Source organism: Ptychodera flava, unplaced genomic scaffold (genome assembly GCF_041260155.1).
Source record: "Ptychodera flava strain L36383 unplaced genomic scaffold, AS_Pfla_20210202 Scaffold_32__1_contigs__length_2955704_pilon, whole genome shotgun sequence".
NCBI lineage: Eukaryota > Metazoa > Hemichordata > Enteropneusta > Ptychoderidae > Ptychodera > Ptychodera flava.
This window is the reverse complement of record NW_027248354.1, coordinates 2042501-2056819: the sequence shown is the minus strand read 5'-3', so window position 1 is coordinate 2056819 and position 14319 is coordinate 2042501. Positions and strand designations below refer to the sequence as shown.

Here is a 14319-nt window from a genome sequence, read left to right as displayed (position 1 = left end):
ATTGTTTGATCGCGCAGGTCGCCTGGCTCGTATTGCAGCCGTATAAGCCCTGCGTACAGGTCTGTTTTCCCGGCGTTATATCGAACTGTGGACGAAGACATGAAATGACTGGCCATCCGATGGTTACATCAATTGTGCGTCCTCAGCTAAAAACGTCTAGAAGACCATATGAAAGTGTCTTCCGTCCATGGCATGAACTTTACGATGTTTAAGTTCCATGATTCTGTTGCTGCGACTCTGTTGTTTTCAATTTCCTCGATAGGCGGAAGCGAGCAGTCGCGATATGCGCATGTGTCAGACCACAAACGTACATCTCAACGTTGGCGGCGGTGTTCCGCATGACGTTATCGACACGGCGATTGGTTCATTTTAGTCACATGGGCGTTTATGGGATATATTTTGAGCGTCTCCAATTTTAGAGTGTACACGAACTGGTCAAGCGCTATTTTTGCTTCCCACAGGATTTTGGAGATTTTTTATTGACTTGCAAATGTCTTGCAATTTGTGTAGTCTTTCCAGCGATGTTTTACAATTCGATCAACATCTTTTCAATAAAATAAACGCAATGCTTTGTTTATATAAAATATCTGTTTGTCATTTTTTTCTCTTTGGCTTCATCAATTGACAGCTAAAAACCCCGTCGTCACTTGTGTGAATATCCCTGTTAAATTAACAAATAAATGAAATATTAATCCATTTCAGATCAAAAGGTACTCGTCATCAAAATTTCAAATGGTCGTGTTGACTCTAACTTCAAAGTAAATCTACTCGGTGACAAGTACATGTATGTGTTATAACGCCTCCACCACACGTCCCGCCTGATGTCGTTGACCCACTGTAATCAATTTGACCGATAGTAGGGCAGTGGATAGTAGTCTCTAAGACACGTGATCATCACGTGATGTTTCTATATTTATTCCCTTGACGATTGCCATTGAAGAAATTCTTAAACACTTCTCCTATTAGTTGAAATACAGAGTGATTGGCTCTAACATTCAAAACGTAAAAGTATCCATTTGTCTTGCGTTGAGTGACGCATTGTGTTAACAAATGCTAAAGCTTTTAGAAATGACAGGAGGTTGACTTTGACTCCAAGATTTAAATTTAAAGATCATCTCATCGTGTTTTGACAATCCACGCACTTTATATTTTCCCTACTTTCTTTAATTAAAGCTTTATGCCGAGTCGGTCAATAATATATCAATTTGCAATTTATTACAGTTGTAAACATTCTGGAAAAAAGTAGAGCTGAGAGTTCGGTAGAAAGTTGGAAACTGAGTGGTCACCGTTGCTGCTTTGTAATAAAGATCTCAAGTGGTGTGTTCGACCCACAACTTCGTGTGTCAGCTTCAGTTACTGAAAGCATTACGATCCTAAACCAGAATCTCAACTTAGTGAGCGTAAACTAGGAAGTGAAGCATTATGTTTATCCAATTTTAAGACATCCCCGTTTCTCGTAATGGCGACTCATAATCTTTATTTACGCACTATGAGAACTTATTGTTTCACACTTTTGCGTTATGTTCAATTCTTCACACCTCAACCGTTACAAAAAGTCCATAACATTGCACCGTACTTGCTCCGATCAAGCCTATTTTTAACACCAAGCTTACATGTCGTGAATAACTGGTTTGTCGCGCGAGGTCGAGGCTATCCCGAGTCGTGCTAGATCATGGCTACTTATCGGGAATATTAACATTATATAATGATATACCCTTCGGCCATTCGGAACGCATTGTATTATCCATAACCTAACATTCTGTAAACCCACGAAATCAAGAAACACTCGACTCGTCAATTTTCTTCCCCGCCCTCTTACGCAATGCAGTGTAGAATAAGATCATGCATAGAGAGGTAACACGCATGCGCAAAGGCAACTAAGAAACACTTCATCTTTGCAACCCTATTACATGTGATTTCACCATTGAGATAACTGTGAATGGGTTGTATCACAGTTTTTTTGAGAAATAACAATAATTAAACTTAAACGCATATTCTAGCAAGCTTTCTTTGCAAATGGTACAATTATCGAGACAAAATATTTTGCATGCATTCATGCTTGTGTTTGCGGACAGGTGAAGGTCATTAATCATATTTTTTTGTTTTCATGGCCCGGTTTTTATTCACATTATTGTTGACCTGCATATATGCATGCTGGAGATACTCTCTCTGCCGAGATACATGAAATCGACCCACACACAACTAAAGCACTTGTCCAATTGCAAGTCCTAAACGTGGTACACAAATTTTGATATTAAGGGCTTTCCAAGGTGCGTATTATAGAATATTTACCATGCCCTGCCTGTGGCATTTTGATTAGTCGAGCTGAACCACGTGACTGACCACAAATACACAGTAATGGTCTGTTTACATGCCCGTGAATATGAATAATAAGATTAACAACTAAGTATCGTAACTTTACAGCTGAAACGTAAAACATAATGAATCACAAATAAAATAGAGCACTTGTAGGTCAAGTTGAGATACTTTTTGTCTGAAAACATCCCGGATTTGCCAATTTTTTACAGCGCGCGTGACAGTGCGTCGCGTATTGCTCAGTTTCTGGGGCCCAGTTGTCGTTCGCTCCTGAAATTTTCGGAAATTTTGACGGTTTTCTTGGGTTCGCTGATATAATAATGGAAATAACAGACTCCGCTCTGACCTTAACGTTTATTTGTGGGCGCGGGCTCGAGGAAAGCCAAATTAACGGGTCGGCAAGCCTCGCCCGTTAATTTTTTGGCTTTCCTCTCGCCCTAGCCCACAAATAAACGTTAATGGTCAGCGCGTCGCCCGTTATTTCTATAATATTTCCCATCTGTTCAGACATGTACGCTACACGGTTTACAGTTCAAGCAGCAATTGCTGCACAGTGTTTTAATTCAGTAGATCATATGCACACAGAGATAGTGTTACAAACGAGTCGACCATTCTGATAAAGAATTAACCTTTCACGAAATAAAAAAAATGTTACAATGGCAGCTCTTTAACCTATCTCTGGATGTTAGCAAATCAACCGTCCATGCAATCGCTGACATACACTCCGATGCTTCCAATGCACCCGTTGTCCTGATTAGAATGCCTCAGAGCTACACCGATATTTCCTCGACAATGATCCTACTAACCGACTGCCAACCAGTATAGGCATCCCCTGCTGGGTAGTCATAGCAACCTGTTGCTACGCGAAATTCGATGTCCACTCGCCCTCTTCCAATACCGAAGCACAGACCCTCGACTGCAATAAATAGAGTAATTAAAACTATATATTTAAAACTTTTACTGAGTATCGAAATTCACGGCGTCGCGACAAATTCCAGGGGTTTGGTTATGACATAACAGTAAGTGTGGAGGTAACAACTCAACCTGAGTTTAAATGTCTTGATGAAATTCCGAAAGAGATCAAGACACGGAAGAGCTTTGAGGGTAGAAAGGCTTGCACTGCACCGCAACAGCTGATCATAGTGTACTGATCACTGTGTTGTGAATTATATACAACCAATATTGCAGGATTGTTCATGCTGACAGCAGTTATAACAATTAAAAAAATAATTCAAAGCTGATTTTTCTGAGCATATACCAAGATCAGGGAAACGTAAAACAGGGACAAAGCTTTTTAAGCGACATGATCTCATTATACTAGGCTGGATATATCAATGCAACGGCGTTAAGCCAAGTTACTTGGACAGGCGGTGGCAGTCGCCTTAGCGCAGAGAGAGAGAGAGAGAGAGAGAGAGAGAGAGAGAGAGAGAGAGAGAGAGAGAGAGAGAGAGAGAGAGAGAGAGAGAGAGAGAGAGAGGAGAGAGAGAGAGAGAGAGAGAGAGAGAGAGAGAGAGAGAGAGAGAGAGAGAGTAAGTGTACATACCTGATGAGCCGAAATGCATATTCAGATTAGTATGTGTGTGGATGACGGTGTCTATTGGCAAAGGGTTATTGCACTCCGCGCCATCGAATGTAAAATACCATCGAGTACAGGTGTGGCTAGAAGACATTGCACGAAAGTTACCATTCCAGACAACACGCAGTGCAGTAGTATCTGATAGTTTATTGAACTGGCATTCCTGAAAGGACAAGCATTTAATAATTTAATTTAATTTAAATTTTAAAAGGCTTCAGAAATTATTTTATTCCTATCTTGAATCTTGAACTTAAAAACTTCGATCTCAGAATCAGAACGTCATCAGTCGAAGACAGGGTGCACAATGATTCCACTTATGTTATGTGATAACGTGTGTAGGCAATCATGGCAGAAGGAACGTCAAGTTAGTGCCGATATACGCCCTCTATAGTCAATACATAGCGATAAACACACAAGCGATCGAACGATCAAGACTGCGACGATCATGTAAATGCCGGCTATCGACCGTCCATATTTTACCATCGTTCGTAATATTGATGGCGAGGGAATATAACCAATCAATGTTGTAGGCCAGTGACCCCTGGCTAGATCAGGGATTCAGGGGTCGGAAGAAGCAAGTTAGCTAATCAGTGGCTTGCTGAGCAAAACCCTTTATGTAGACAATTTTTTTCTCATACCTGCCTTGTACACATATTCAAATTATTATTTTAAATATTGTAATCATACTGTTAATATGGGTATTGTAAAAGGCTTGTGAATTTGAATCTGCGTCCGAAGTTATAGGATCTGAGATCTGAGGTCTGAATCTGAGGTCTGAATCTGAGGATCTGAAAAGTCAACTCTACCTTCAAGAGGCTGATATTCGGATTCTGATTATTTTATGATTCTTTGCTGATGTACTACTTGTGGAGGCCTATTTTAAATTTCTAGGAGAAGGAAAAAATAACCATCGTAGATTTTCGTAGAGTTTAAACAGGATGGGGGCAATTGTGAATTGCCAATATCTGTAAATGTCAGGTAACTAGTTTCTCTAGTTTCATACTTTGCACAGTGACCCCTGATTTGTATTATTGATATGCATATGCTTAGAGAACGAACGAAACTGTCATTGACTAAAGTTTGAGTTAAAACAAAAGTTTAACACTTTTCACTTTTGCTGCGCGTACTACCCTTACCCACTAAAATTAGTAATGTCAGAAATATCCGATATACATATCACTCCTCATGTGTAGCTAAGCTGTCGCTTAATCTCAACACCTCTCTTATTCAAAATTTGTATAGTATGATTGACCCGTTAGAATCTTGCAACTTACTTGCCATAGTTTGTTCACTCGTTTCATGAATGATAACTTTCAACGGTAAATGTAAATGCTGTTCAATCCTATGGCGTTTTACATAAAATCCGGGGGACATGCACTTTCCTTAAATGTCGGATACAGATAAGCAGTGTTGCTTCCCGGTATTGTTTTGAATGGTTGAACAAAGCAAGTGTATGTCTACAACACGATTGGAACTATTTTGGGAAATTGGATGAGAGTAATTATTAGGAAAATGTAACGAAATCGAAATTTTTACAGCTGAAATTTTACAAAGTGATAGAATAGTGTAAAATTTGAAATATTGTTCTCATCGAACAAAACAACGAAAACACAACGATTATTGCACACCTCTTTCATCGGATTCATTTTCATGAAAAAAAGTTTATTTTTGTGTAAATGTACTAAAGAAACGAGACAAAATGTTTAAAATTTCTCTAATTGACGACTTTTGAGTCAGGGCACTTTTGAAATATCCCTGACTTTTTCGTGAATTTAGGGCTTCAAAAACATTAAATTAAGTCGGGGCACATTTTAAATGACCCTGACTGACTTAAATGTAAATCAATCGAAAAGTTTCATTTTGGTCGAGGAAAAGTGACAAACTGAGATTATTACTAATGTTTCAGTAATGAAGAAACTCCAGACAAGCTCACATATTTTCATTCAAATATGAAAATTGTTCATATGTTTTGAACAATATTGCATTAGATACTATCATGCACTGATTCTTACTCATAACATTTCAACAGCTTTGTAAATTTTGAATAAAATTTTAAAGATGGTAAGCAAATATGGTGTAATATTAGACAAATTTCTAAAATTCTTGAGAAATTGCGCCAATCCAATTATCCCAATTTAGTTCCAATCGTGTTCTACGTACGCGTGTTTAGTGAGTACATCGTTTTCTAAGTAAACTCTCAGAACTTAAGAAAAGTCTACTACTCAGGGTCTATAATTTCATGTTGAACATACGTACATGTGGTCTATCTTATTTAGGGGCCGTAGATAAATAATGGTAAACGCAATGTTTTTGTTTAGGGGAAGAGAGTTCGGCTGTATTTCGATTACGGTGATCAAAAATCGCACTACATGTTTTCATTTCGCATCATCCCGCGACATGTATCGCAAAATATCGCGCCACATTGTTTGGCGTATACCAGGCTAGTGTGACACCGGCACTACACCAGGATTCCTTAGACATACATGTGGTTCAGCGTACGAGTAAAATAACGTATCAATCATTTTGGATACACTGTTCCAATTCATTTCTTTTGGTTGCGTTATTGTCTACTTGGCGCTGAACAAATATTGATTTTAGACGGGCATGCAGCAGGAGGGGGTTGTTAGCGTATGCGTGAATTCATAGCGACATAATTACCGATTATTTGTAGGTATGCCGATACAGAATGAGACTTGGTTGGATTTTTACACTTCCAAACTTTCGTTAAGGAGAGGGGCGAAGGGGTTGAGGCAAAACGCACTTAGCGTTTACTGTGCGCATGCTTTAAATTACCAACGGCCCCTTATATACATATATCAGAGTGTCATATTCATAAATATGGATTACCTTAATGATTCCGTTGTTTCTACTGTCGTTGATTTTGTCCCAAGCACATTGTTTGATGTTCCGAGGGTCAGGACCCGGACCTCGTTCTCCGATCTTTCCCTTCTGACCTGCCTGTCCTGGTTCACCTTTGTCACCTTTGACCCCATCCCGCCCGTCACGACCTGGACTGCCTTGTGTGCCAGGGATTCCTGGAATACCAGCTGGCGCTGGACATCCTACAGAATGAGGCTAGAGAAAGCAAACGAACTCCCGTCGAAGTTTGGACTGAATACATGAAAACAGCCCTTGAATCACATGAGAGCTGAGTTCATTGGAATATGGTAGCAAAGGCAACAAAATCGTCAACATATCAACTATAACGTGGGAGTTAATTGTTTACTGGTAACACTATCTTGGCCCTACATGTATCTTCATATTTCTTCACGGTTATTTACTGATTGGTGAATTATGACACTGTCACAATGTACAAACGCAACGGATACCGCCCGCCCTGTAAGCATATTGCACAGCAACCTTTGCCGCACACAGATGCCAGTCGATGGCATGCAGCTCATAAAATATCTATTAAAAGTTACAAACCCGGGGGCGACTATGCATATTTCATCGTAGGAGCTACCAAGCAATTTTAACTTCTTCAGCAATTGTGCGTATTAGGTTATTTGACAGGGTGTATGTTTTTTGTTCATTTTGAATAATTGTGAAGATTACTGAACATAACGTGGACGATCAGAATATAGCCCTTCATATGTGTATCATCCATGGTCAAACTGTTAGTACACATAAGAGCTATCAGTGCTTATACAAGTTCAATGGCTTATGCAGCTCATTGGGTTACACATTAAACTTCCACTGATTGGGCAATCAAAGTGGGATCACACTACTCGAAGTATTCGTACTCTTGACCGTGTTTCTAGCAGTCGCAGCGTACAGAAATACAGTGTTCATACCTGGTGAGAACCTGTTTGCCCCTGGGATTCAACAACACCACAGCAGATACCGATCAGGACAAATACTAAACGTAACGGCAACATCCCTGATGTGCTGTCCATCGTCAGTCAAGAAAAGTAACTGGAAATGGAGTCTTGCCAGGGAAGTCACGTATATATTTAGGTAGCTACTTTCCGGGAAATGAAATGACCGATTTCGAAAGGAACCGGAATAGGAACATTGTTTTCACTTGATAATGTTTTGCTACATGAAAATGACTATGACTCGCTGCTACATGCGTAATGAACCGATTGATGAGTAAAAAACCTAAAACCTGCATGCCAGGGAATTAAATTGACCAGATAAATTCTACCGATGGAAGAGTAAGGAAAACTTCTAAAGATTCCTTGTAACGAATGTTATGTGGCCAGGTGGATTTTCAATGGACGTTTCGCATGTTCCCTGTGAGTAAAACAAAACGTAGACGAGCTTTAGAATTGATAAACGTCTAGTTAAGCAAGAAATGTTGTCATTTTATCGTTTTTTTGAAGATTATGTAAAATATCCTCTACTGCAAGGAAAAAAGGCAAAAAAAAAAACCCACTAAAAACAAAAACAAAAACTAAGGAGACTAATTGCTCATTTTTGTCAAACAAAGAATATTGGTTGTTACTAAAATATACGATAAAAGAAATTTATCTAAGTATTTTATTGTTTCTCATAGAATGAACACTTGAGTTGATATGATTTTGCTTAGAAAATTATTGCATCAGTGGCATCTACAGACCACGACTAATTGATAATTGATAATCGAGATGCATTGCATATATACTATAGCAATAACGGACGACGCGCTCAGTGACAATAACGTTTATTTATGGGCAAGCGCGAGAGAAAAGCCAAAAAGTAACGGGCGAGGCTTGCCGATCCTGTTAATTGGCTTTCCTCTCGGCGGCGCCCATAAATAAACGTCAATGGTCAGCGCGGAGTCTGTTATTTCCATTATATTATCAACGAACCCTGAAAAACTGTCAAAATTTACGAAAATTTCCCGTGCTAACGACAACAGGGCCCCAGAACCTGTCAGTGAGTAGTGCGCGCTGCAAAAATTTTGCAAATTCGGAGATTTTTTTGAAAAAACGCGTCTAAACTTGGCCCACAAATGCTCCATTTTATTTTGTGGTTGATTATCATCATTGTACAAATCACAATATTCGTTTTAGCCATAAAGTTACTATGTTTACGATATTTTTTCATATTAACGGGCATGAAAACAAACCATTACTGAGTATTTGTGGGCAGTCACGTGGTTCAGGTCGACCAACTAAAATGCAATGGACAGGGCATGGTAATATACTAGTAATTGGACTGGCTGCCTTGTGCGAGATATCGGGTAATCAGTCGAGTATGAAGTCAGAAGGAGGCAGTCCTCTACTTGTGTCTCTTTTGATACAAATATAAATGCATTAGCATTAACAACTTTACAGGACCCTATAGGATGTGTCATTGTTTATACAGTTAAAGCTCAACTAAGGCTGCGTTCACAAATAACGATTAGGGGGGGGGGAGGCTGGAGGAATCTCGATTGAAAACTTTTTTTTTCAGACCCCCCCCCCTGAGTACCCTAAAAAAATTCAAATGCCCCCCCCCCTCTATATGGTCAAAATTTTTCAAGTCCCCCCCCCCAACTATCACAGGCCCGCATATTTGTAAAGGATGTGAGCGCAGAAAAAATAAACATTTATTGCGCCATTCTGCTCACAGGTGTTCAACACTACCTGTATTAGCACTTTGTATAGTCATATTCCCAAGGCAAGTTCTTTAAATGCATCAGTGAATTTTTTAGATTTATTGGTCTAAAAGCCAACTTGAGTTAATCCAACTCTGGCCAGGTCAATTGCTCCTGTTGAAGAGCACACAAAATGCAATCATGAGAGAGTAGGAAAATTGTGAATTCTGGCTAATTGCCGTATTGCACAGTGACCTACCAAAAATTGTTTCAAAACTACAAGACCTATATGAATTAGATGCTACTCAAAATTGACAATACTGGAAGGTTAAAATATTCCATCACATAAATGTTTTAATCTCTGAAATTTTGGGTGTGATAATTGCAAATTTGGTTAAAAAATAAATAATTCCATTTGGTCACATATTTTTTCTTCGAGTCTTTACTATTCAAAGTTTTACTTCTGTATCATTTTATAATAAGAGTGTGAACATTTCGAAAATCAAGCATGGTGACCCCATCTTTTTTTTTAATATTTGATTATTCTCATATGCCAGAATTCAAACATTTATATGTTTTCTTCCATGTGTTGCTCTCTGGCCTGATCTTCTGTACAAGTGAGTTTCACTGTCATGAGTGTCATTTGACCCAAACCCTTCTTCAACTACCATCATCAGAGCTGTCTCTGTCACTGTTCAGGTATGCAGTGACAGTGACACTGCAGTAGCAGGGTAGTATCTGGTAGTGACACTACCCGTAGGCTGTATAAACTTTGATAATTTTGGCAATATTTTTGTTCAGTTTTACAACTGCGTTCTTGTTCTACTTCCTATAGCATGTTGAATTGTCCATGGCGTATTCAGCGTGCTATGACAGCCTATGTATGTGTACCATGCATTTGTATCACTGACAACTGACTGTCAGTCTGGACTCCAATTAAATTATCACCAAATACATATTTATATTTATATATACAGGCTTTGTCGACAAACTAAATATTGTGTGTTTGAGCATGCTGTAGGGAGATAGCAAGAAACTGTAGTTGTTATATTGCATAGAAATATTGCAGAAATCATTAACAGTTGCAGCTTCTGCCCTGTTACGAGGCTCAAGTTTGTTTTTTACGACAAATCACACTTTTAGATTTTTTCGAGATAAAGGTCATGAAATGTGACAAAATGGTTCTAGATTTTGTTAAATTATTACTAACATTACAACATTTTGATGACATAAAAATGATATTCATTTTTCATTGAATTACCTACAAAAGCTTGGAATTGGAAAATGTAAAACTCAAAAGGGAGCCAAAAATTTTCAAGTCCCCCCCCCCTACAGGTAGAGCAAAATTTTCAAGTCCCCCCTCCACTACCCCCAAAATTTTCGAATCCCCCCTGAATTCCTCCAGCCCCCCTAGCCGTTTTTTGTGAACGCAGCCAAAGAAATAAATTGCGGAGTTCTTATCACAGTTTTTTGCCTAATTTAGTCACTTTTACAAATAGTTTTACGTCACTTTGTGTATCTATCAATCTATCTGTCTATCTACCTAGCTGTCTATCGATTTATCTATCCTCTTTCTATTTATTTATCTATGTCTGTCAGTGTTTTCCCCTCTTAATATACATAAGCTACGATTGAAAAATTGCATATAGATACAGTTGCAGATGGATGTGTAAGCAGAGATCTTGTGGGGGCGCTAATCAGGAGCATTCGATGTCGAATGTTGATAACACGATTGGAACTAAATTGGGATAATTGGATTGGCGAAATTTCTCAAGGATTTTAGAAATTTGTCTAATATTACACCATATTTGCTTACAAACTTTAAAATTTTATTCAAAATTTACGATGCTGTTGAAATGTTATGAGTAAGAATCAGTGCATGATAGTATCTAATGCAATATTGTTAAAAATATCTGAACAATATTTATATTTGAATGGAAATATGTGAGCTTGTCTGGAGTTTCTTCATTACTGAAACACAAGTAATAATCTCAGTTTGTCACTTTTCCTCGAACAAAATGCAGCTTTTCGATTAATTTAGAGTCAAGTCAGGGTCATTTAAAATGTGCCCTGACTCAAAAGTCGTCAGTTAGAGGAATTTTAAGCATTTTGTCTCGTTTCTTTAGTACATTTACACAAAAATGAACTTTTTTCATGAAAATGAATCCAGTGAAAGAGGTATGCAATAATCATTGTGTTTTCGTTGTTTTGTTCGATGAGAACAATATTTCAAATTTTACACTTTTCTATCATTTTGTAAAATTTCAGCTGTAAAAATTTCAATTTCGTTACATTTTCCTAAAAATTACTCTCATCCAATTTTCCCAAATTAGTTCCAATCGTGTTTGATGTACTAGAATACAGCAAGGACGATGGTATGTATGTTACACGAGACTCTCTCTGCCTATACTTTCTCAAAAACCGATGCTCTGTATATGGATTTCTAGCGAACTATACGATAAAACATAAGCTATGTTTCAATATCAAAACACTTAAATTACGGGATGAGAGAAAACTGACACCAGTTAACATAAGATGTCATACAAATGTAATACTGCATCGTGTGGAACTCGCTCCATTTAATGAATTAAATACGCTCACAAAAAAAGTGATATTACATAAAAACATAACAAACTATGACAGTGTGACCAGATTTCGCGATATAATAACATATACTATAATGACACTATTTTGTATTTTACGGAGTATACTCTTTCATGCTTATTCGCTGCTACACACAACATGTATTGCAACTAAATATCTTCAAACTAGTAGAGGGCAGACGGCAAAATTTTCATGTTTACCTTATCTTATTGGAATGGCAAAGATAAAAAATATAAGTGCACCGACGGCGATGCAGGTATCCATGTGATAATTTAAGTAATAAGCATTATTTATAAGGGCACTGTTGAATGTTTCCTGATCGAGTCTTTGCACACAAAAGTCAACCAGGCAAGCAAGTCATATTTGAATGTATAACAATGTCTAATCCATGCTGTATTCAGACGTGACCTTACTAAGCTTGTGTTTTGCATAACGCGTCGGATGCCGCGAAATCTCAAAATCAGTACAAACTAACATATCGTTAGCTTTTGAAGAAGACTGCTCCTCATTTTGAATTCTGCATCCAAATAAAAATAAAAAAAACGTTGAACAAACATCAAGGGCATGCAGAGGTGGCGCCTTTATGATTTTTTAACGTCAACTTACAGATTATAGTACATTGTTATGAATCGTAATTCGAACGTATAAAAACTAGATTTATAGTGCAACAAAACTACAAAACACGTGAGGTTAGAGTGCGGGGTTAAATAATACTGTTCTATCTCGCACGAGTCGCAATCTGAAGTTTGGCCTGGTGCGTGAGTGTATAGAAAGTGTTTATGAACACACTTTGTGGCAACACTTATTACTGGTGAGTTTTCAATTTTTTTCAATGTTAGCGTCTCCCTAAATGTCCTACTTTAAGAAATCATCCTCTGTGCATCTAGCATTATATTTGCGTCAATAACCTGGTTCACACAGGCAGATTTTGCCAGGGCCAGAATAGGTCCTACATAGCAACGGCCCAAGGATCAAATTCAATTTCCGTTCAGAAATGATCGTAGCCTAAAAATACGTCTACATAACTTTATCTCTATGTTACCTCTTATTTTTCATCGTACAAAATGGCGGGCCTACATAAAATCGCAACTTTTATATTGTTCATGCTTTCGTTATCGCTTCACTCGCAAGAAGGGCAATTTAACGGCCGCTGACCATGTTAACCATCAAAGATAATTTCAGCATATCTTTCCTGATCGAACGGGCCTAAATAGGATAAGATCGACTGTTGAAAAATGGTCAGTTTCCACATGGTGTTTCTACAGACGTTGTTGATGTCAGCCGCGTGTATGAAGCACAGGGAATCGATCGGGCGACATGTTCTCTTTTGCGGAGCGACACTAACTTAGAAAATATAGGAGGCACCATGGGCCAGTGGGTAGGGTAACAGACTCACTATCGGAGGATGGTGAGTTCGAGACCCGGTTCAAGTACCGGTAGATCCAATGTAGCTTATTCACTGTCGGAAGACGGAGAATTCGAGACTCCAGCTGGGCTCCAGCTTGAGAAAAGGCACTTTACTCCTCTGTTCTCCATTGGCGTAGTGGGTTATTGGTACCTCACCCTGAAATTGAGCAAGCGTCCATTGGATGATGGAATACATTAAAAAGTATCGTTTTGACATACATTGGATCATGTTGGTGATTATACTTAGAATTTATCTGGAACACTAGGGGGCCGGGGTTATTTATGCGTCCACACAATGAAATCTGGGCCACGACTCTCTAAATATCAAGCAATGACTGAGACTAAGATTCCCAATGAATAAGGGTTGAGTGCAACGTGCAAACGTGTCGATTCAAAATTTTAATGTTTTGAGGTTTTAAGTCATCTCTACTACAATTTTTGCCAAACGGAAACATTTTTTGTTTAAACGATAGCCCTTATGTGTACTGTTTACAAATTTCTTGTCGACTGTTGAAATTGCCACAATGAATCAAGCTCAAACAACTTAAAGTGAATGCCGCGAAAATATTGCGAACGCGTATCTGGCATTCCAAAAATTTGAAAACAGTCACAAATATATGCGAGGTCTGCGATATTAAATGAATTTATTTAATAAAAATTTCCATTACAACCACTTCGAGCAAATAATAGTAACTATATTATATTATATTTTATCAGAGCCTTCATGTGACAAGCAATGTTACAGCTACAGCTACAGCTGTGCTGCAGCTGAGTATGATTTGACCGTAACCCGATGACGTTGATGGGTAATTTTTCTTAAGCAGCCAATATCACATCCTAAACATCTTTGCCATTTTACACGCCAAATTTCATTAAGTCATGCTAACGATACTGTATCTTGGCATAGTGATCA

The 14319-nt window shown here is 38.3% G+C and overlaps 1 protein-coding gene across 1 annotated transcript; it reads right to left on the bottom strand.

Moving 5' to 3' along the window:
* Positions 1-2843: 2843 nt before the first annotated feature.
* LOC139127486 (collagen triple helix repeat-containing protein 1-like) lies at positions 2844-7819 on the bottom strand. The gene is made up of 4 exons (XM_070693410.1): positions 7687-7819; positions 6740-6967; positions 3860-4055; positions 2844-3232 (listed from the first exon to the last, which is right to left on the bottom strand). The coding sequence occupies exons 1-4, from the start codon at positions 7786-7788 to the stop codon at positions 3087-3089; spliced, it is 672 nt and encodes a 223-aa protein (XP_070549511.1). The 5' UTR covers positions 7789-7819; the 3' UTR covers positions 2844-3086.
* Positions 7820-14319: the final 6500 nt, after the last annotated feature.

What these genes read in the sequence shown, in the direction of transcription:
- LOC139127486 (XM_070693410.1), bottom strand. Translation starts at nt 7,788, where the DNA reads ATGGACAGCACATCAGGGATGTTGCCGTTACGTTTAGTATTTGTCCTG. An exon ending in GGCAAACAGGTTCTCACCAG is followed by an intron (nt 6,968 to 7,686) that starts GTATGAACACTG and finishes TGCTTTCTCTAG; the next exon opens with CCTCATTCTGTAGGATGTCC. An exon ending in GAAACAACGGAATCATTAAG is followed by an intron (nt 4,056 to 6,739) that starts GTAATCCATATT and finishes TTGTCCTTTCAG; the next exon opens with GAATGCCAGTTCAATAAACT.